We start from the raw sequence: 25,029 nt of genomic DNA on the forward strand, positions 1-25,029 counted from the left end.
CGAGCGTTACCTTAAGATTTAACCTATTATGTACATAAGTATAGTACCAATCTACCTAACCTAGCCTTACATCCTTGCCCTGACACTAACCTAACCGTTGTGGATGATTTCCATTCATAGATCAAGCCATCTAACCGTAAACTTCAAGGTAAGACTCTCCATCATGTGATCTAATGTACGTGGCTTCCCTTAAAGAAAATTGATGAATAACTTCCTATCTATAACAATTTAAATATACATTCTTGTGTAAGAATTTCTTAGAAATGGGCCTAAAACCATATGAAGCCATTAGATTTCACAAAACCCTCATATCAGCAATAATTATGAAAATGCCATTAACTTATACCCCTAAATTCTAGATCACTTGGTTCCTATGATCTACTTAATGAGAAATTTTATATCATGCTTATGTACCATAAATTAATCATATACGTCGAATTTCAGCCCTTAGATCGTTGTAAAAGTGACCCAATTGACAAATCAACCCTTTAATTGTAGATTTTGAGTAGAGAAACCTCGTGGGTAGTCGTAGTTCGATATTTTCCTTCATAAGAATGAATTAGATTGCCCATCACATGGACCAAGGGTGAAATATGAGGACCCACCTTGGTAGGCATTTCCTTAAGCGTGAAGTTATCTTTCGAGGCTTATCAACTCCTTATAAATCTAGATCTTCAGATTTAGCAACTTCTTGCCGTCCATCAAACCTCAAAATTGGACCACACCTTGGCCTCACATGACTACGATGTCATACAAAATTTGGACCCCGATCTATGATCCTACACCATTGGACGATGAAGCCAGTTCCTTCCTTTTAACATAAAATGTGATATTTCAAATCTAGCATTTTCCCACCATCGATTAACAACCAAGTTTCGTCCAACCATTCACCTATCTTGACTACACATTTTTCTCAAATTTGGGCCCTAATCATTGAACGTAGACCGTTAATTAAGATCAGGTACGTATTGGCATCCGTTAGAGAACTTTCAAGATAAGCCTCCAATCATCTACATATTCGTAACTACGACCTAACGTGACCCTATGAAACCTGTGGAGGGAGTGGATTTCCCAATAAATCATCACAAGTGTACCCACTTAATGCTACAGTAAGTCATGTCCTTCTAAGCCATCAACTCTTCTGCAGTTTGTGTTCAAATTCAAAACGGAACTACCTCCATTTCTTCCTCCTAGAGTAAGCACTTCAAGTGTATAAGAGTGAGCATCTTGAACATGTTCAAACCGTGTGGCCCATCTGGAACTCAGATCAGCCCCATATTTCATCTCTTGAGACAACTCGGCTTGGGAGAACTGATGAAGGGAACAGATCTCCCTAACAACCACTACAAGTGGGCCCCACTTGACCCAACGGACGGACCAATTGACCTTCTTCCATAGTCGCTATAACCACGGCCGAAAACAAGAATCCGTTAGTGAAAGGAATCCCACCATCGAAGTGTTTGGATTCGAAAATCTAAAGAAGAATCTGGACCGTCTAAACTCTATAAGGGAAAGGTTCGACTCCAGCCAAGAACACCAGAGAAACCGGAGAAGCTCCTGTGAATCCAAGAAAGAGGAATCCCTCTGCAATATGCACCCAACAGGAAGCTGTTTACTTGCAGGATGCTCCATGATTGAAACTAAGGAGAAAACTCCAATTTGAACCGTTCAAATCCAAGAAAAATGGATTCCGACCCTCTCGGAGAGGTCAGAATGGTCAGAACAGGGTTCTGTTTCACTGGAATTTCCGGATCATTCGAGCACCTGCGCAAATGGCGAGAAGTTCCTCCGCATCACAACATTGAAAAAAAATAAAAATAAAATAAAACACGACGTGAATCCTACATCTGAGATGTCCATCTTGTAGGACCCATGGACCTCTTAAAAACCTACCTGAATTCGACTAATCCCAACAGAAAAGAGAGAAGAGATCGCGGATTAAAGAACTCATTCGTAACCAACCTACACAACTGTGCAACCTATTCTTACAGGGCACGCCCCGCAAACGAGTTACGCAGGAACATTCCAGATTCACCAGGTAGTATAAAAGACCCATGCCAGATGCTAGGGAATACGCCAGCTAGAAAGAAATAAAGAATAGGGGAGAAAGGAGAAGGACAGAAGAGAAAGGAAAGAAAGAATAGAAAGAAAGAAAAGAAAGAAGGAAGAGAAGAAGAGCGCTGAGTCGACCCGCCGAGTGCTGGACTGAGTCAGGGCTGGGTTCGAGTCAGTTTGGGTCCTATAAGTGCTAAAAATCCTAGTGAGAAGTATTCACCAAGCAGAGTTATAGGATTTACTAGCTACGTTGAATAAGGTAAATTATGTAATTACCTAGCATCTTGATTCAAGTTCTACTTAAATAGTTAATTAGTTAATCCTAACCTTGTAAATCATGTGATATAAGATAAAATTGAATTTGAAGGAGTGTGGATGAGCCTCTAGCATCGGATGAGGACAATCCGACTTTAGATGTGAAGGTTTTATCCTTTAAGCTTACAATAAATTTAAGTCAATTTATTTATTCTGACTTCCACATGTATTTCTTGTTATCTTATCTGCCTTTTACATGCCTTGCCTTCATCCTGCCTTTCATGTCTTTAAGGATGTGAATTATTCTACCTTTCATGCTTATATGTAGTTATCCTTTCTATTGATTTAATTGACATCATCGATTACTTATCCTATGAAGATTTTGATGATACATGTGATATTTAGGAATTTATGTGAGGCCATGGATACAAGACTTGCCCTGCCTTACCAAATTTATTGAGTTGGCCCTTGCCAATCGTCTCTTTATTTGAGTTTGCCCTTGCCACTCTTTTTGTTATTGAGTTGGCCCTTACCACTCTTCTATCTATTGAGTTAGCCATTGCTACTCTTCTTTTGTTAAGTTGACCATTGTCACTCTTTTCTTTATTATTTTGGCCTCGTGCCGTCCATCTTTACGGCTTGGGCATGTGTCTTGCTATTCTAGAACCTCCATAATTCAGTTGATATTCTGTATGATTCAGATTCAGTTATATTCATTATGATTCACTTTATATTATTTATAAGTGCAAGTGATGTGTAAGATGTATCATGACTAGTGATTTAAATATTCTATCATGGATGTAATGCGCTCTGGGTAGAGACCCTCTTGAGGCACGTAAGTCCTTGAGCTTTCGGGTAGTGGTGCATAAATCGATGTATGTAATTCGCAAATGCAGTGTCACATCATTCCGGGATTAGATGTCGCAAATAGTCGCTCCATGAACAAATCGAGTCACGTAATTCACTTAGCCCATGTGTTGTGCGCTCTGAGGAGTTTTCGTAAATTCACGGTAGCGTTGGCCATGCCGGCGAATATCCGTATAGTGAGAGTGCGGGTCGAGCCGGTTATCTATAAATCGTATTCCACATTGTGCTGATCACTATGTATGATGAGCCCCACATACTTTGTTAGACATGCATCTCATGTAGGTTGTTTGCGCATGCTAATACCCTCGTGTTAGTGGAGCACGGGACGTATCAGACTCTTATTTTACCTGTTATGTATCTCTTGAATTATTGTTAATCTTAAAGGATAACCTTCACTATGAGTAGGGCATTAACCCTCTCCCAACCATACAGATTATACAGGTGACGTACAGGTTTAAAGACTTAGAGGGCCTGCTTCCTGTAAAAGACTACACTGAAAGAATTCGAAGCTAAATTATTTAATTAGATTTATACTTCCACTGCGAACTCGATGAATGTAATAAGCTTCTATTGGGAAGGCCTTGATTATTCCTTTTACTCTGATGATATATAATCAATACAGCTGATTTTATTGTTGTGAATGTTACCTTCATGAATGTATCTGGATATAAACAAACGAATAAAAAAATAGGGTGTGATTTCAGAGCATCCAGTTGTACATTATTAACACCCGGTTTCCTCGGGCACGAGTACATACTCTAGCCATGAAAATTCGAGATGTTACACATCGTATCTCTTTTGTCGTCCGAGGCGAGTTCATATCGAGGAGCACCTTAATCTTGTCGGGATTTGCTTCAATGCCCCGTTGACTAACCTGAAACCCGAGGAATTTGCCGGAGCCTACTTCGAAAGCACACTTCGTGGGATTCAGCTTCATACGGTATTCTCGGAGGATGAAAAAGGTCTCTTCAAGATTTGCTAGTTGATCAGATGCTCTTGACGAGCATGTCGTCAATGTAAACTTCCATGGTGCACCCTATCTGTTTGTTAAACGTCTGATTCATCAATCTTTGATACGTGGCCCGCGCATTCTTCAGGCCAAACGGCATGACCCAGTAATAGTAAAGTCCCTTGTCGGTGATGAAGATAATCTTCTACCTGTCTGGGAGATGCATCGCGATCTGGTTATACTCGAAATAGGCATCCAGGAAGAAGAGAAGTTCATGCCCAGTTGTACTGTCTACCAGTTGGTCGATCTGAGGTAGGGGGAAACTATCCTTGGGATAGGCCTTGTTTAGGTCCGAGTAATTAACACAGACCCGCCACTACCCGTTTGCCTTCTTGATGAGGACCACATTTGCGATCCAATCTGGATAGTGTACCTTTTCGATGAAGCCGATGCTGAGTAGTTTGGAGACCTCGTCGGCTATGGCTGCATATCGCTCGGCGTCGAACAATCTCTTCTGTTTTTACTGGCCTGTGATCTGGGTCCACAGTCAGCCTGTGGACCATAACATCGGGAGAGATTCCCGGCATGTCCTTATGTGACCATGCGAAGACGTCTCTGTGTTGCCGCAGGAAGGCCGAAATCTCATACCATTGCTCAGGATTCAATGACATTTCGAGCTGAACGGTTCTGCTCGGATCTGCTTCATTAAGCGGTACGGCCTCCAAGTCCTCCACGGATGAGTCCTCTGTACGTCCCTTGGGATCGAGGACATTGATGGTGAGGGCCTGCTTCACCGACCCTTTCTTTACCGCTATTGCATAACATTTCCGAGCCTCGTGCTGATCGCCTCGAAGATAGCATATTCCGCCCTCGTCGGGAAACTTCATCATCAGATGGTATGTGGACACGACCGCCCTCATTGCATTAAGGGAGGGTCTACCCAAGATGATATTGTGTACAGATGACACGTTAACAACAAGGAAGTCCAACAGAAGGGTGACTTGATGCATCCTTCTCCCACAATTATAGGGAGGGAGATGGGTCCTTTGCAGATCACCCTTTCTCCGGCAAAGTCATGCAGAAGGGTCTTCATAGGTCTGAGGCGTGACCTTGGAATCCCCATTCTTTCAAAGGCCTTCGAGTAGATGATATTAGCCAAGCTCCCGGTGTCGATCAGGATGCGGTACACCTTATGATTGGCTATGGTCATTGCACCACTAGGGCATCGTCATGCGGATGCTGAATTTCGTGCGCATCGTTTTTCGTAAAGGTCAAGCTACAAAGGCTGACTCGGAGCTCTTTCCTCGGCCTTTCGGTCATATGAACGTAGTGCTTCGGATCAGACCCCCGAGAGTAGGCCTTACGGGCCCTATTTAAATCTCATCCACCAGACGAACCACTAAAGATGGTATGGATTTCGACCGATTCTTCTGCAGCTTTGCTCGACTGCTCTTTTCTCTGAGTTGTTCTCTCTTCCTTAGTTTATCGGCACAGATGACCCTTACGAATGAGGGTTTCGATCTCGTCTTTGAGATCCACGCAGTCACTTGTATTGTGGTCGTGATCGTGATGGAATCAGAAATACATGCGCTTGTCCCGGTGTTTTAGGTCAACCTTCATACAAATGGGCCAATTCAGAAGCTTTTGACCTCTGATGTCTAGCAGTATTTGTTTTGTAGATGTGTTAAGGGGAGTATAGGCACAAAACTTGCCCTATGGCTTCCTGCTCGGCCGATGATCATAAGGAGCGTGGTTGTCCGATTTTTTACTGGATGACCGGGGTTCTTCGTTCCTCAGCCTCTTCCCTTTGGTTGGCGGCTCTGCCACTTGAACATTTTTGCGGGAGTTGGAGAACTCCTCGGTATCAGTGTATTTTTGAGCTCTGGTGACGAGCTCGGACAACGTCTTTGGCGGATCTTCCTAATGGAGAAGGTAAACTTCCCCTCTTTTAGACCGCTGAACATGGCAGAGAGCGTCATTTTGTCATCATAGTCTTTCACCTGCAATGCCTCCTCATTGAAGCGGGCGATAAAGTCCTTCAACGATTCTTTAGGCCCTTGCTTGATGGTGAATAGATGAGTAGTCGGCTTCTGACTCTTCTTACCACTTATGAATTGGGTAAGGAATAATCTGCTGAATTCTGCGAAGGAGCCGACTGAATTAGGCTTGAGTTGTTTATACCAACTTCGAACGGATCCACTAAGGGTGATCGAGAATCCCCTACACATCATTGTGTCTATGGTTGTCTGGATTTGCATCCACGAGTGATAAGCCTCCACATGTTTAGACGAGTCTCCAGACCCGGAGTACTGGATGACAAAAGGTATTTGGAACCTTTGCGGCATCACCTCGCTCATGATTGAGAGGTGAAGGGAGGTTCGGTCTCTTCCATCATCTCCTGAATGATGGAAGGAACAGATGAAGGTTGTTGATTCTGCTGTAACACTACAACTCGATTGTTAAATTCTGCAAATCGTGCCTCCCATGGATCTCTGTTTTCGACTAGTATCTCTCGTGGAGCCTCTACTTCAGGAGTCTTCCCCCCCCCCCCCTCTAGCTAGTGATGAAGATCCGTCGGTACCAGGGTGGAGGTGACTGAAGCATTCGTCGGAGCCCTGGTCGTCGTGTTCTGAGCCAGAACTTGGTTTTAAGTTGGAGGAGGATTCTCAACTGAAGCTGGAACCCGAGAGGATTGATGTTGTGACCCTTTGGGTCTCATACTTCGCAGCGCGGACTGGACTTCCACCACCGGTCCGACCGTTCCCTGAACGGAATGTGGCTGCTGCTCCTGTCGCTGTTTCATCTGATTAATTTCGTCGCGTAGGGCTTGTATCTCGGTTTGCATAGCTCGATACTTGCTCGCCAGGTTGCGAGAACGCTGTGAAGGTCCTAGAGCTGACTCAGCGTGAAGTAATGAGGAAGACTGAGTCTGATTATTCGACTCCTGTTCCACAGCTGCGGATTTCTTCTTTCCTCTTACCATTATACTAGAAAATAGAGAACTGACCTTTTGTATCAACTTCCCACAGACGGCGCCAAAAATGTTACTGACAAAATCTGGACTACCCTCCACTCGGATCTTTGAACTCCGAGCCGCGTATGAGTCCCGAACCTGCGCAACACTAGTGGGCAAAGGAGACCCTAGCTTACACAGGGGACCCTCCGATGCCTAAGTCAGGTCAGGGGAATTAGGGTCTAAGTTGAGTTGTAAAAGGAGAGTGCGAGAACTTGCGTACATGTTTTCTCCCCATAAGACGCTATTTATACCCTCACGCCTGGGACGGGCATATCCGCATAACTTGGCTTGTCTTGGGGCATTTGCCACATCCTGCGGATGATTCGGCCACCCAATCGTTATGTGATCGTGGGGACGTGGGCGGTTGAGTAACTGTTGTCAATCGTGCAGTAATGGGACACCTCATGGTTTCTCTCGTTGGTGGATTCCGATCTGAGTTCTGAATCAACCGCCTCGGCCTCAAATCGTTTCGAGCCGATAGCTTCGGCCTTCGATCATTCCAGGATACCGCTCTAAATTTCGAACGGACCAACTCGGCCCTAGATCATTCCGCCTGGGGCCTCAGAGCGAAGGCGTAAGGTTTGTCGAACTGGAGGTTCATCCCTCCCTAATACTCATAACTCCGAGTTTAGTCTCATATCTCATGTCGGCTTTGAATAACCTCGGACCTCGGAGTTGAGACGCATCCGATCTTCCCATAACACTAATGAAATGGGATCCAGCAACCCGATTAGGTACTTGACCCGGGCAACCTTTTAAAAGTCAATGGGGTCCATTCTGGCAAGGGTTTGATAAGTTAATGAAATGGCGCCTCAGCCCGATGTAACTCGGTGTTATCCAAAGCTTGATCAAATCTACTCCTTATATCATAGGATGTTAGGATAACAACGAGTTTCTTGAGACCTTAATGTGGTGTCATTTTAGTGGCGGCCGGACAAAATACTCTGACCCAGCAACCTTTTGAAAGTTGATGGTCCCTCTTCAACAACCCGATGGAGTCCGCCTACCTTTCGCCACGTGTCAACATGGGTAACACTAATGTGGTTCACTGACATCAGTACTATATTATGTTTCTAGAAAGCATCTTGACGCATCGCAGGTGGTGGATCGATTGCCAATGCCTTTCTCATGAGCTTCCTGTCGCAGAAGCAAGCTGTGGTCCACTGTGACGTTTGTGAGAAATTCACCCCGTCTATCCGTTTTGCCAGATAGTGTTGGGACCATAGCAAAAACTGAGGCTGATACAAAACTCTAGCGGACCTGTCCATCCGTTTTTCCAGATAATATTAGCAGGGGCGAAAAAAAAAAATGAGACAGGTACAAAACTCAAGTGCACCGCATTACATGAAGCAATAGGTAGGGAAACGCCTACTGTTGTACTCTTGGGGTCCTCTGTTATGTTTATATCCTATCCATACCGTTCATAAGATCATTCCAACTGAGATAACTAGAAACATGGAAAACATTAGTCTACTCTTAAACATCTATAGCCCCATGACCATTTCGGAAGCGGATTGGCTTGTGTACCGCACACGGCCAGTGTGGGTACCTGTCTGTGCAAAGACGAGCGTTGCAGCTCTGCAAGCTGCGAGTTGTGCGAATGGTTCAAAAGAGATCAAGTTACGTGCCCTTAAAATGATGTATTTATTATATCTATATTATTCATCCATCTTGTGAGATCATTTTAGAATGTGATACCAAAAATGATCTATATCCAAGCTTAAGTGGACCACACCAGAATAGCAGTGGGACTGATTTTCACTCTTAAAACATTTGTAGGGCCTGCCATAAAGTTTATTTTCCATCCAATCTGTTCATAATGTCACAGACCTGGCTGAAGAGGAAAAACAAATATAATATCGATCCAAAATTTTTGTGACTGGTAGACGTTCAATCCCCAACAGCTTTTTGCACTGTGGTCCACTTGATCTTTAGTTTGTCTTAATTTTTATTTCAAGCCTTAGGATGAGCCCGCCAAATGAAAGAACGGTTCGGATATAATACATATCTCATGATAGGACCAACAGAATTTGGTGACGTCAACACACCAGCCATAGCCATATGGCTGGTGTGCAGTACACCAGCCAATCCGCTTCTGAATATTTCAATGATGGACGTTCAATCCTCCCCGGTTTTTTTTTAATCGTGCAGCACACTTGAGTGTTGAACCTGCGTTATTTTTGCTCCATGTCCTAAGCATGATATATATATCACTGTGGGCCCTACCTGGCTTCCTGCAGAAGGACGCGGTGGATTTCTGAAAGCAAAGTTCCTGCACTAGGAATTTACTTGGGGCCCACCATGATGTTTGTGTGAAATTGATGTAGAGTGGGTTGCAGACAGTTTCATGGTTAAGATGGATCAGAAAAGGCTTGGTCGACGGCAGAAGTGATCCAAACCGTTAGACCTTAGATCGGGTGTATTTCATAGTCTGAAATGTGTCATCGGGCGTAAAATATATGATTTTGGAGTAGAACGAGCTACTTTAGCCACTCAACCTGGCTATGCTGGGTTATACAAGCCGGATTTGCGAAATATTCCCAGATCGACGGTAGTTTCCCTAGTTTAATTCCATTTTTTAGTAAGTTTTAGTTTGATTATAACTCTTCATCTGTTTGACTTTATGAGTTGCGTGCAACGCAAAAAGAGGTTAGAATAATTAAGAGAACAGCTTGGTGAAGCTAGATAGGACACTTACTTTTTTGGCCAAAAACCTTGCGCATAAACATCACAACCGTCTATAAATAGTAAGTTTACCATTTATAGTAAGTTGCGAATTGTAAGAGTTTTAGTTATAGTTTACTTCTGATTTCTCTCCCATTACTTGGTATTCCTATTTAAAGGGTTGTGAATTAGTTATTTTCATTTATCAATCAAATTACGAATTTATTAGAATTTATTTCTATTATTCTTTCTTTATTTCCTCGTGGATTCGATAAGTGTCTGTGAGAAGTCCAAAGAAACTCCGTCGATTCAGAGTAGTTATCCTTGAATAAGACGGTGATTAACCTCATCATGTTCATCCCTGCTTCAGAAATCCACTTTGTTCATTTGTTTTTTGAGACCATTTTAAAATATGCAACAAAAAATAAGCTGTATCTAAAGCCCAGGAAGGCCACATGAGAGGAAACAGTAAGCCGAAATATTTGCATGGCCCATAAGGGTTTTATCATGCTAAGATTTCTTTTTTTTCAATTCATATGGTTTGGACAGCATATAAACATCAAGGTTGATTCCAGGAAAATTTCAATAGTAGGCATTTCTTTCCTTGTTTTCCCTTTGGTGTGGCCCACTTAACTCTTGGATCAAAAACAAATTGGCTACTCGCCCTGCCACTAGCCAATGGCTAGTGGTCGGTGCTCTGTGGGCCCCACTATGATGTATGTGTTTCATCCATGCCGTCCACCTATTCTTTTAGATCATTTTATGTTATGAGCCCAAAAAGGAGGTTGATCCAAATCTCATGTGGACCACATAGTGTTGATTGAACACTCACCATTAAAAAATTCTTGGGGGCCATAAAAGTTTTGGATCAAGCTTATATATATTTTTTCCTTTCATCCAAGTCTGTATGAGCTAATCAACAGGTTAGATGTCAAATAACCATAAGAGTGGGCCGTAGGAGATTTTTAATGGTGGACATTCAATCAATATTGCTTTCCCATGGTGTGGTCCACCTGAGATTTAGATCTATCTCATTTTTTGGATCAAGATCTAAACTTATCTTTCAAAATGGATGGATGGCGTGGATAAAACACATACAATATGGTGGGGTTCACATAGCATCAACCACTAGCCAAACCGCGTCCCTTGGATCGAGCTTGTTTTTAGTTATGTCCTAACATGAGGTTGCAAAATGTACTCACAAGGTGGATTTCTCACCAACAAAATTGGATTGCTCACTGAGTTACTCAGTACGCTCTCATTGAACTAAGTAAACTCAGTTGGGCCCACCTTGAATGTATGTGGTCTATCCACATAGTCCATCCTTTTTTCCATCTAATTTAAGGTGCTGAGCCCAAAATCAAAACATATTCAAAGATCAAGTGAATCATACCATAGGAAATAGTGGAGATAGTGATTTGTACCATTGGAACCTTACTAGGCCCTATAATAATGTTTATTTGTCATTCAACCTGTTCATTAGATCATAAAAACATGGATGAAAGGAAAACACAAATATAAGCTTGATCCAAAACTACTGTGGCTCTCAAGAAAATTTCAATGGTAGACATTTAATTCAACTGTTTCTTGGGGTGTGGTCCATTTAAATATTGTATAAGCTTCATTTTCTTTGCTCAAGCCTTAAAATTATATGATAAAATGGATGCACGATGGTAGGCCACAGAGAGTTTTCTAGGCATGCTACGGGCAGTGAGTTACTCAGGACACAATCCAATACCCTCGCCAACAGAGTTTACTCAGTATGCGACGGCACAGTAACTTCTTGCGAAAAGCTTTGGCAGGAAACCATATCCCCGGAAAGTCTTGTGCAGGCAAATGCGTGTAATAAGAAACACCAGTCCTATAGCCGTTCAATTTGACTAATGTACGGCGATCCAAACCGTTTACTATGTAGGCTTTAGCGTTGACCGAGAATGCGCGATGAAGAAACTCACTAATCGGAACAATTTAGTACTTCCATTATTTAACATTTTTGTGTTGAATATGAACCGTCTCTTTCGCCGTTGCTTCGTGGACCATTGATTTGAAAGTGTAGGAAAACCACCTACTTCGTTTTATTCGTTCCCAGCAGTGGTTTGGTTCACTGAATCTAACACCAATGCATCAGATGCAGGCGAGCCGATTAGGTGTTAGTCGGGTAGCACCTTAGTGAGTGTTGCCCTGACCGTTGGGCTCACCTTTATGATTTGTAAGAGAATCCATGCCGCCATCTGTTTTTCCATCCCATTTTAAGGCTCGGTAGCGTGGGGCATCGCTACCGGGCATCGAGTTGAGTTGGACTGAGTTAGGGCTGACTTGACTCGATTTGGTTTTGTAATAAGCTTGACCCGAACTTGATCCGGCTCGATACCAAACCCAGCATGCCTTACTCGATCCGAGTCCAGTTTGCCTTCGACTAATTTGGACTGAGTTTTATCCGATTAGAAGTACGAAGTCGGGTCGAGTTGACATTGAGTCGGATTGAGAGATGAAGGAGGGAGAGACTGAGAGACTGGAGAGGAGGGAGATGAGGAGGAGGATGATGGTGATGGTGGTGGGTGATTGCCTAGCTTAGAAGATGAGGAGGATGAGGGAAGGAGAAAGAGAGAGCTCGGGCTTCGAAGATGAGGAGGATGAGGGAGGGAGAGAGAGTTTGGGATCAGGTCGGGATAGCGTGCGGCGGGTACGGTTAGATATATATAAAACCTGAGTCGAGTCTAACCGAATCTAATTCCGATTCGAGTTACTAGGTAACTCGAACTTGACTAAATTTAACTTCAGATGGGGTGAAGCTTACTTGGTTCAGACTGATTCAACTATTCAGTTCGAGTCGAGTCGGATCTCAACGAGTCAGACAAGTCAAGTTGTCCCATGCCCACCTCTAAGGCTTGGTTCCAAATATTAAGCAGAACTAAATCTTAGGTCAACCACACCATAGGAAACAATTGTGATTAGAGGTGTACACGAGTCGAGCCGAGCTAAGCTTTGCCCAGCTCGTGCTCAGCTCGGTCTACTTGAGCCCCAGCTCATACTCGGCTAGGCTCGGGCTTCGAGCTCAGAGCAACAGCTCGTGCTCGGCTCGGCCGAGTTCGAGTAGATTTCGAGCTGAGTAGCCGGTGATGTTGGTGAAGCCAATGGAGAGAGCCCCACCAGCGAGCTCTAAGCTTCCGAGCCTGCCTAGGCAGAGGATGAAAGAAATTCATAGCGGTGATTGGCAAAGCCATGCTCCAGAGATCTTGTAGCTCCTCTACAACCTGAAAATAGTGGAAATGGAAAACACCAAGATGAGATTTTCATGAGGTGATCATGACCATTGGTGAGGTGGACCATCACCCAGAATTCTTTATCAACTTTTCACTTGAAAATGGACAGTAACAGTACTGCTATTCTGACACCCGATGATAAATTGCATGTGCTCGTGTGGAATAAATTAGGGTTTTTAATGATTTTACAAGAGCCAGGGAAGGGTATTGTCGCATTGAATTGGGTTCTTTTTTTTTGCCATTGATGCAAGAAAGGGAAGAAAAGGCTCGAAAGGGAGAAGCAGGGTGGGATATGAAGAGATTTTCTAAAAGGTTTTAGAGGGAGAGAAGAAGACCCTCTGTCACTTTCAACGGCTTCTGTTGAGTATATCTTTTAAGATTTTATACCCTGTACCAAGTTACCGAGTTGAGTTGAGTTTGAGCAGTATTCGAGTTGAGTTGAGTTGAGCAGGGGCAAGCTCGAACTCGTTTCGATCTCCAAAAATCAGCTCGAACTCGGTTCGAGGCGAGCGAGTTTTGAGTTGAGCTTTTTTGAGCCGAGTTGAGCCGAGTTACCGAGCTTTGCCTGCTTGTGTGCAGCTCTAATGGTGATTGATCCCACACCATTAAAAACTTCATAAGGTTCAACCACATCTGGATGTAAGACAAATACTAAGATCAGCTTCGTCCAAAATTTTTGTGGCTCGCGGATAGTTTTTAATTGTCATTCACCACTGTTACCAGTGGTGTGGTCCAACTAGAAATAGAAATAAAGCTAAAATGAGCTTGAAAAACGGATGAACAGCGTGGATATGCAACACATTCATGGAGGTGGACCTCACACGATAAAGGTAACATCCTCTAACGTATTACCCGCGTAACACGTAATCCGCTCCTCAGATCAGGTACCGATACAATGGCCCCATTTACGTCAGCCGTGACGCGCGGCTAACAGGTCGAACGTGGTTTCGGCGGAAGTGGATTGCTCACTCTGCCGACGGAGATTGCGACTGATTGTGTAACCCAAGAGTAAAAGTAGATGCTTTTTATTTTTATTTTTATTAGGTTAGCTTGTTAGTGTACACCTATGTCAGTACACACACTCCACCGTTAGCCACCCCCACCAGGGATTGATACCAAGACCTCAAAGTGTTGAAACAAGGTATCTCCACTCAGTCTCAATGATAGATGCTTTTTTTTAAAAAAAATTTATTATTATTATTATTATTATTATTATTATTATTATTATTATTATTATTACAACACAGGGACACCACACCACCACACACTCACGCGGTAGTGGGATTTTACCATCTATGGGTACTTGAACTCTTGACCAGGTGTTGAAACTCCTGAGAGTCTACCACCGAAACAAGAGCTAGGACCGATAGTTTAAGATTCTACTCGAACTCTTGACCACGTGTTGAAACTCTAAATAATAGACGCTTGTTTCTGTAAAAGTACAATGAGAATTTCATTCTTAACCGTGCAACAAATGTCCACTAACCTATTATTTAGATTACCAAATGAGTGTAAATTTTTAGTAACCATAGTTTAGCTTGAATTACTTGTATGACACCGATGCAATTTCTAGGTAATATCTAAGTCCCTGTGCATCATCCATCAAACGCTGCCAGAGTATCAAAGATTTCCTTCTACCATAAAATTCCACTCTTGAGGGTAGCCGTTTCCCCCTCTTCCCTATCTTACTTTGCACACAGAGAGAGAGAGAGAGAGAGAGAGAGAGAGATGGCGGAGCCGAAAATTCAAATTCCGAGAGTGAAATTGGGAACTCAGGGACTAGAGGTATGCGAATTGAGATGTAATCACATAGAGCAGCTGCATGTGAACTTTCACATGCAGTCATTCCTGATCTGATTCATGGAAAAGGTGGGCCATACCATGTAGATCACCTTGTGCGAAAATCAGTATGATCGTAATGAGCTGATCTGATTCTCATATCATGTGATCATAATGGTAGGAATGGAACACCTTTTACACGCGTAAGATATTATAATTTCAAACTTCTTCTTCTTCTTCTTCTGCTTCTTCTTCTTCTTTTTTGGGTATGCTTATCCAGTACGGGATCATTTGTCAAATAACAATAGAGGGAGATGATAGAATTTAGTCGGGAGAACTGGAGTATGGTACAGTCATCCCTCCACAGCGAGATTGGAGTAGGCTAGGGATGTCAACGGGCCGGGCCGGGCCAAGCTCTGTCCAAGCTCGGCCCACATTGTTGAATGTATGTTCAAAGCGGACGCAGATTGCGTCTTAGTTCCTAATCCGCCGGTCTCTAGCCACGAATGGGCAGATGGGGGGCACCGTGATGTATCTGTTTATCCACGCCGTCCATCCCTTTTCTCATATCATTTTAAGGTATGAGACCAAAAAAGAGGCAGATCCAACGCTCAAGTGGACCACACCAAGTAGTAAGCTTGGTTTGCATTAAATGCACGAAGCATTAAGTGCAAGAGTCATCTGTGTGTGGTCCACTTGAGAGTTGGATCTACCTCATTTTTGGGCTCATACCTTCAAATGATATGAGAAAAGGGATGGACGCATGGATAAACAGATACATCACGGTGGGGCCCCACAGATCTGCCCATTCGTGGGTAGAGACGGGCGGGGTAGCACGCAATCCGTGTCCGTCCAAAGCCTGCTAAGGCTCATGACGGGCCAAAATAGTCCAGCCCCAAGTCCGTACTAACTTCTTTGCTGGCCCGAGCCCAAGTCCAGCCCGAGGCTGAGCCCGAACCAGGGAGATAGAGCAGCAATGGTGGGAGCTGAGAGAGGGGGGAGATGGGAGGCGTGGGTTGTTGAGCTGGGAGAGAGGGCGACACTATCTCAGGTGGGCCCCACCATGGTGTTTATGTGAAATCTACCCTGATCACCAGGTACGTCAATCCATGTTAGGCACAGGGCCCAAAAATCATCTCCATCCGTGATTCAAGTGCACCACACAATTAGAATACTTACCCTCCAAACTGTTTCCCTTGGTGTGGCCCACCTGAATCACATATGGCCCTGATTTTTGGGTCTCAAGCTTAAGTTTGGTATCGCATATAATAGTTGGAGTGGATTTTCTTTAATCCATAGTGGGTCCTGTAAAAATCAAGGGTGGACGTCTCTCCCAATTGTTTCATTTGTTGTGGCCCACCTTAATCACGGGTCAACCTGATTTTTTTGTTCCTACACTTATGATTTCACATCAAATGGTTAGAGCGTATTTTAGGGCTTGTTTGGATCCTCGTAGATGGGGCTAGTTATAGGTGATTTACAGGGAAATCATTTGCAGACTGTTTGGATGCTGATTTATGCCGTAAATCATTCACAGGCTGTAAATGATCTACAACTTTTACCCCCTTTTGATTTCCCAAAAAAAAAAGAGTTGGGATTTCATTTACATCCTCCTCATTTACAGCTTTTACTTCCTTTTGAATACCCACTTACAGGATATAGACAATTTACCGGCTATCCAAATACAAACATGCCAAACAGGATAGGGTGTAAATGATTTATGCCTGTAAATCATTTACAACTTAAACCATTTACAGGCATCCTAACGACCCCTTACATACACATCATGGTGGGACCCCAAAAAAATCGAGGGTGGGCATGGGTATCGGAGCTGTTGCCAGCTGCTTCCAGCTGATACATAAAAAGGAAAAAAGAAAAAAAAAAAAAAGGAAAAAGGAAAAGGAAGGTCTCAAGTCCAACCAGTTGGACTAGAAGTTACGGTCCACCTAGTAGATAACTTTCAACCTTTCATGTCCCTACTACATCCCACTCACTCAATACCAATAGGTTCTCCACATCACAAGGATTACCTTGATAAGAAGTTAGCTACATCCACTCATTGAGTGGACCACACTTGCATTTTACTATTTATCAATGGATATAATTAATTTTTTTGTGGTGTGGGTCACCTGATGAGTAGATTTGGTTAATTTTTGAATCAGGTGATCCTCACGGTGGGGCTAATCTATTGGAAGGATTGGAGTTTGCATTCACTTGTTAAGTTGTTAGTTATAAGTTGTGTTGTCAGTAGCTTGTGATCCAATTGGTAGTGGAAATTTACGTGACTCCGATCCTTCATTTTCGATGGGGCCCACCGGGAAGTTTATGTGAGATCCACTCTGACCATTAGATGTGTAATCCCACGTTTGGCTCGAGAAAAAAAATCAAGTCGATGTCTAATTAAGGTGGGGCAGACCAACAGAAACAGTTGGGAGAGAGACGTCTAGTACCCTTGATTTTTACAGGGCCCACCATGATGATTATATAAAGTCCACTCCAACCATTAGATGACACACCAAAACATAGGCCCTAAACTAAAAAATCAGGACCATATGTGATTCAGGTGGGCCGTTTGTAGGGTGAAAGTTGCTCTGCATATTGTTTCTAATTGTATGGTCCACCTGAATAGTGGATAGGGCATATTTTTAGATTCTGGACCTAACATAGGGTGACTCACCTAATGGTTGGGGTGGGATTTGATATAAACACCATAGTGGGCCCAATTTCCAAGTTGGTTGGGCATACTTGAGAGTTCCTTTCTATATTACAAAATTTCTGTTGCAAACAGTAATAGCAAAGGTTTGGCCGGATTCGGGCTGTGTTGTACACGGTCCAACCTTGGCTTGATTGAAAAATAGACTTAAATTTTAAGCTCGAGCATGACCTTTAGGCCTAATACTCATCCTAGGTTTGGCTTGAGGCCATGGTGTGCCGTAAAGGCCGTTACGTAAAGGTAATGGTGGCAACCGTTTCGCGTTTTGGGATCGTAATGGTCTTAATAACCGTTATGGAAAGAATGACCTATAACTGCCATTAACGGTTCGTTACGCCCCTTGTAAAGGTCGTAATAGCTCTATAATGGTTTGTTACGATGCAAAAATAGGTTTTTTGGTTGTTTTTTGTTTTTTTTTTGTTTTTTTTTTTTTTGTCAATGTTATAGGGCAGATACAAGTATTTGGCTTTTTTTTTTCAATAAAAAAGAGTCCGTAATGGCCGTTCTGACGTATATTGTAAATGTAATAGTGGTGGCCATTATGGCCACCATTACCGTTACGAAATACCTTGCTTGAGCCAGGCCGAGCCCGAAAGCTCGACGGGCCAGCCTTGCCTATTGATAGCCTTAGGCGTAGCAGGTGCATGGAGAAAAGAGGAGATCATTGTCTTTTTCCCTACAATACTCCTTGAATCCGCAAGGGCATAAATCTAAAACGAGAATCACAAAAGTAATATTATTGAATGAAGTGCTGCTTACAACATATCTAATGTGATTATACAAGTATAGAAGCCCTATACTCCTAATTTGACTAAAAGCATTTTTTGAATTTCTCTATGCAATGTTTATCCTCTATTCATGTCGCCTCTTAGTTATCCAATATTTGCCCCATATAGCATAGCCAATCTAATGGCATGCCAGCTTATGCACATAAGATATGTCACATCATAAGTGAAACTGAAGATCGAATTCCTTATACCACCCTTAAGTAACGATATCTCTACTGTTATATTCCTCTAGAGATTGTTTTTGATTGCCCCTTTTTATGTTCCAAGTGCTTTAGTTGTAGCTTTTTCTGTCTAATGTTTCTTGTTCATTTGCACCATTAATAATTTGTTTGCATTTTAGGTCTCCAAGTTAGGGTTTGGGTGTATGGGCCTTTCTGGAGTATACAATTCTCCTGTTACTGAAGAAGTTGGAATTTCAATCATCACGGATGCTTTCAAGAAAGGGATCACTTTCTTTGATACAGCAGATGTTTATGGAGCCAATGCCAATGAGATCCTGGTTGGGAAGGTATGGTTCTGATTATAGCTTCAAAAGGCATTTTTTGAATTTCTCTATGCAATATAATTTTATTATTCATGTTTTCTAACTGACGCATATAGCAACATAATTTTCTAGTACCTTTTGCTATCTTGATCTTCCATCTATTGCAGAAATTGTAGAAATCTGATAGTAAATTGATTATGTTGATGAAGAGTTAAATAATTCTCAGACTGGAGATCTTTCTTATAGTCAGGCACTGAGTCCAACAGATGCAGCTCAGTGGTTCGTTATAAATACAGTTGATAAAATGGGTGACACCGTGGATGGACCTTGCTTGAAAATCTCCCAGATTGGTTGATCCGAGCGTTCCAATCCTGGACTAGTTTTCTGTTGAATGCAGTGTTTAAGTTATCGGCGAAATGTCAATAATATCGACGATAATATCAATGTCGCCAGCGCTGCGACACCGAAATCCCCTTTTTTCGTTTCTTTGCCAGTTGTCGGCAAGAAATCGGAGATTTTTATTTATTTATTTATATGGGCAAGAAATCGGTGAGAAGTCGGAATATTCCATTTCTTACGGGCGATATTATCGGAATTGGGGAATTTTTTTTTTTCAATTTTCGTACCTGGTTAATCGGAAGTCAGAACAGAAGCTTCTTGATCGACAGAGCCGGTACGCGTATGGCAAAGGTAAGAAAAATCTCACCACCTCCCTCTTCGGTTTCAATTGAAAGCTCCACGGTGAGAAATCGGCGAGAAATTAGAGATTTGAGCGAGATTTACTTGCGATTTGGGATGATTTAGGGATTTCAAAGCTCCCGCAAAACTCCCGCAAAACCCCTCTCTAGGTTTTTTTTTCCCCCTCGAGCGAGAATCCCTCTCAGGCCTTTTCTCATGTTTTTGTGGGACGCGGATTAGATACTGAGAGGTCAGTAGCTAAATCGCTATACCAAGCTTTGTGGACCCCCCACGATGATGCATGTGTTGTATCCATACTGTCCATTAATTTGGAGAGATCGTTTTATGTCATGAGAACAAAAATGAGATAGATCTAAAGTTAAAGTGGACCCCACCATAGAAAACAGTGGGTACAGTGACATCCACCGTTCAAAACTTCTTAGGGGCCACAAAAGTTTCCGATCAAGTTGATCTTTTTTTTTTTTACTTCATATATCTCTATGTTAACTTATTAATAGGTTGGATCTGAAAAATACATCATGGTGGACCTTATAAATGTTTCAACGGTGAGTGTGACTGCTCCCGCGACTTTCTGTGGTGGGTCCACTTTAACTTTAGATCTATCTACTTCTTTTTCCTATGCCATAAAATGATCTCTCCAAATGGTTGGACGATATAGATGCAACACATGCATCATGATGGGTCCACAGAGCTTTTGACGTCACCGCGTCCCTGTTTGTGAAATCCGATTTGGCACCGACTTACTCAGTGCGCCCCTATCGTACTGACTAAATTCAGTTGGGCCCACCTTGAATGTATGTGGTCTATCTACACCGTCCATATGTTTTTCGATCTAATTTAAGGGGTTGAGCCCAAAATTGAAGAATATCCAAAGATCAAGTGGACCACACCATAGGAAGCAACGATGTTAAGGACTTCCACCGTTGAAACCTTCTTAGGGCCCACTGTATTGTTTATTTTACATCCAACCCCTTGATATGTTCATATACACCTGGATGGAGTGAAAAAACAAATATAATCTTGATCTAAAACTTCTGTGTCCCTAAGAATTTTTCAACGGTAGTAATTTAATTACCACCGTGTGGCCCATTTGAGATTTAGATCTTATAATTTTTTAGGGATAATGTTCTAAAATAATATGAAGAAATGAATGGACGGTATGGATAAATTTCATACATCACGGTGGCCCCTCAGTGGCCATCGGATCCTCCGCATTAATCTGCGCGTGGTAGGGGATACGGTGAGATCTCGTACTCAATGGAAGCGGATTGGCTGCTGTACCACACACCAGTGTGTTGACGTCACCAATTTTTGTGGGTCCATCATGAGATCATCGTAAGTCTTGATCCAAAAAATAAGACAGATCCAAAAATCAAGTGGACCACACTGTTAAAAGTAGCGGAGGATTGAACGCCCTGCCATTGAAACACGGGCGCGGATTAGCTACTAACACGTTGCGTAGCGAGACTAGTTACCGAAGTGACGTCAGCAAATTCCGCGGGCCCCACCATGATGTATGTTTTGTATCCACACCTTCCATCCATTTGGAGAGATCATTTTAGGGCAATATCCAAAGAACGAGTTAAATCCAAAGCTCCAGTGGACCCCAACACAAAAAATAGTGGGACAGTGACGCGCACCATTAAAAATTTCTAAAGGCCGCAAAAGTTTTAGATCAAGCTGATATTTATGTTTTACCTTATTTCATGTCTTTTTTAACTTTTGAACGGTTTGGATTTCAAATAAACATTATGATGGGCCTCAGGATAGTTTCAACGGTGGGAATCACTCTCCCCACTATTTTCTTTGGTGGGGTCCACTACAGATTTTTATTTGCCTCATTCTTTGGTTCATACCCTAAAATGATATCTAAAAATGGATGGACGGTGTGGATTTAACATATACATCATAGTGGGGCCCACAGAACTTGGTGACGTCACTTTAGTAGCCAACTCGCTACTCAACCAGTCAGTATCTAATCCGCGTCCCATTGAAACCCTCCTGGGGTTCACATAAATTACGTGGGTCCACCATGATATATTTTATCCACTCCGTCCATACATTTTAACAGATAATTTCATTAAGTGTGTACAAAATGGACGGTAAGATAGATTTTACTCTCACCGTACATTTTCGTTACATTAATATGACACCTTTGATCATCCAATGATGGTGATTTTTGGGACATAAGCAATCGAAGGGTCCCTCATTGTATCAGACGGTTGTTAATGGTCATAGGTGGGCCCACATGGGCTCTATAGACATGTTTTGCATTGGAATAATATGCATGAACACGCTTGCACTGCTGAGAATGATCCATGGATGGCGTGCATAACCCACACACATTTACAATGCATTTACTGGGTGATTGGAAAATCAATAACATATCTATTAATCGGATGGTTTGACTTCACCAAATTAATCGGATGGTACGACAACGCATGCCTTTTGGCCCCCATTAAATGAAAATTTATTATGTAATGCATTCTAATAATGATTTTTTCATTCCTGAATATGTAAATATGTGTATTCAGGCATGTACTGAAGTTTCACTGAAAAATTCCATCGTTTTTCCCATGTTTTCCTCTTTTTCCCCGCATTTCCGGTTATCAGCGATAACGATATTATATCTTTATCTCTGGCTAGCGAAATTTGTAGCGATACCGACAACTCGAACACTGGTTGAATGTGGATTCTGGTTGCATTTTTTCTTGAACTCCTATTTTCAGTTGCTGGGGTTCATGTTGCATGGTCCATTCACGGTTGGGCCCAACAAGCCAATGTTTGGATCATGAACAGTGTGGCCTACATATTGGAACTCAGAACCCAAAGATATTATATATCCTTCTTTGCTTAGGATGATTCAATTCTTCTTTGCTTAGGATATGCACTTGAATGGAGCCACTTTTTATTATTATTTTGAAGTGTGTTAATAATATGTTTAAGATTTGATTAATCGGTGCAAGTATATGAGGTAATTGAGCTAAGCTAGTAACTCATGATGATTTTGAACTGGGTTGATAATATTTGTAAGATTTGGTTAGTCAGCACAAAGTATTCGAGGTAATTGAGCTACACTAGTAACTCTTGGCTCCAACTAAACTTCAATTTTAACATTGGCTGATGGATATTGGGGTCTTTCAATTCCTCTTTGAAACTAAATGGGAAATTTGACACTTGCAGGCATTGAAGCAGTTGCCTCGAGAAAAAATCCAACTAGCGACGAAGTTTGGTATCACTGGGATAGAACCAACTAGATTGGTAGTTAAAGGTACCCCTGAATATGTGCGTACATGTTGTGAAGCCAGCCTTAAGCGTCTCTGTGTGGACTATATCGATCTCTATTACCAGCATCGGGTTGACACATCTGTACCAATAGAGGAAACTGTATGTTATTCACACTGTTCTTCCAATTGTAGATTTTCGGGGGATTTGAATGTTTGAACTTGGTTTTAACTTGGGCTTGTTTGGCATCTCTACTCTAATCCAATAAAAGCTTTTCAAATAACAACTACTCTAATAAGCTTCTTTTGTTCTAGCTCTTATTTTATAATAAGCTCGTTTGGTAAAATCATTTTTTCAAAACTGAAAAATCTGTTGGTTGAAATAAGTATGTTTGGTAAAACGTTCAAATAAGAGCTTTTTTTTAGTAGTAGTTGATGTCATTTAAAAAAAATTACAACTCCTCCATTATAAGAGTAATCTAGACGTTTGCTTTGGTGGATCTCACCATAGATGGACTGTGCCCCAAATGGCAAAAGAATGGATGGCTACAATCTTCGTGTTTTAAGACATTTGGGCCATCCATCATGTTGGACATTGGATATGAATCGTCCATCATATGGAGCCCACCTTTGATGTGGACCATCCATCGTGTGGGCCAAACCTTCAAAGTGGGCCATCCATTATGTGAGGTCCATCTTGGATGTGGACCATTCATCATTAGGGGGCTAACTCTTGATGTTGACTGTCCATTATGTTGGGCCCACCCTGATGTAAGTCATCTATCATGTGGGGCCGACCATCATTGCTAATTGTCCTTTTTGTGGGGCCTTCAATGTCCACTACTGATCACATGGAGTCCACATTTGATGTGTCCATCGTGTGGGTCCCAGCTTCGAAGCGGGTTGTCCATTATGTGGGTCCTACTTTTGATGTCCACCATCCATCGTGTGGGGCGCACCTTCTATGTGGATAATCCATCATGTTGGGCCACTTTGGATATGGGTCATCTATCATGCGAGATCTTGGATGTGGGCCGTCCATTAGATGGGGCCCACTTGATGTGGACTACTCATCATGAGTGGCCACACTTTGATGTGGGCCACCCATCATGTGAGGTTCACTCCGTCCACAATGTGGGCCCACCTTGATGTGGACCATTCATTATGTGGGGTCCACCTTCAATATGGGCTGTTCACCATGTGGGCCCACCTTTGATGTCAACTGTCCATCATGTGGATCTACCTTCAATGTCCACCATCCATCATGTGGGTCCCATCTTTGATGTGGACCGTCATTAGGTGGGGTCCACTTGATGTTGATGGTCCATCATGCTAACCAACTTTGATGTGGGCCATCTATCATGTGGGGCCCACTTTTAATGTGAACATGCAATATGTGGGCCCGCCTTGATGTGGACCATTCATCATGTGGGGCCCCACCTTCAATATGGGTTGTTCATTATGCGGATTTTGATGTGGGCCATCCATCATGTGGGACCCACCTTTGATATGAACCATGCATTATGTGGGCCTACCTTGATGATGCCAACCTTCCATCATTTGGTCCCACCTTCAATATGGGTCGTTCATCATGTTAGCCCACCTTAGAGAGATTGTAAAGAGAAGAAGAGGGCAAGATGGGAATTACTTAAAAAGTTTAAGGACAAACTTGTTCCAAAATTTATAAAAAATGTCCACCCAGTTAAATAAAATAAGCTCTTTAAAAAAAGTGACCTCTTCATCACTCATTTTTTAAGAACTTTTTTGCTAGTTTCTAAAAAAGTAAGTGGTAAAATTAGAGTTTCTAAAAAAATAAGTGGTAAAATTAGAGTTTTACCAAACAGTCTATTTTCGAAATAAGAGCTTAATTTTTTAGAATAAGCAAAGTTCTTATTGGTAGAGATGCCAAACGGCCCCTTAATCTCTCCTTGGCTTTTACATAAAACTCTAATGTTGATGGGAAATTTATAGTTGATCGGTGATTGAAGTTGAAATCTGATATAGATGGGAGAACTTAAGAAGTTAGTGGAAGAGGGGAAAGTAAAGTATATCGGGTTATCAGAAGCCAGTCCGGAGACAATAAGGCGTGCGCATGCAGTTCATCCCATTAGCGCATTACAAATGGAATGGTCTCTCTGGACCCGTGATATTGAGGAAGAGATAATCCCGGTTTGCAGGTTTGTTTGGCTCCAAATAAAACCTCCTACACCCGTTGTATGAAATAGTCTTTAATATTTGTAGTCACGTTTGGTCTTTTTGTGTAGCATACCTTT

General features: G+C 42.4%; 1 protein-coding gene across 5 annotated transcripts in view; it reads left to right on the plus strand.

The window, feature by feature from the left end:
• Window positions 1-14,707: 14,707 nt before the first annotated feature.
• The window catches only part of LOC131232552 (perakine reductase-like), a 30,575-nt gene continuing 20,253 nt past the window's right edge, over window positions 14,708-25,029 (plus strand). For 4 of the 5 annotated variants that reach the window (XM_058228857.1, XM_058228859.1, XM_058228855.1 and 1 more), the window contains exons 1-4: window positions 15,810-15,899; window positions 18,690-18,857; window positions 22,716-22,919; window positions 24,761-24,933. In XM_058228857.1, coding sequence (XP_058084840.1) covers window positions 15,825-15,899; window positions 18,690-18,857; window positions 22,716-22,919; window positions 24,761-24,933 — 620 coding nt within the window. In that variant the 5' untranslated portion in view covers window positions 15,810-15,824. Of the gene's footprint in view, window positions 14,855-15,809; window positions 15,900-18,689; window positions 18,858-22,715; window positions 22,920-24,760; window positions 24,934-25,029 lie in introns of those variants that run through there. The other variant, XM_058228856.1, reaches the window with a different exon arrangement.

This window comes from Magnolia sinica, chromosome 18, assembly GCF_029962835.1.
Source record: "Magnolia sinica isolate HGM2019 chromosome 18, MsV1, whole genome shotgun sequence".
Taxonomy (NCBI): Eukaryota; Viridiplantae; Streptophyta; class Magnoliopsida; order Magnoliales; family Magnoliaceae; genus Magnolia; species Magnolia sinica.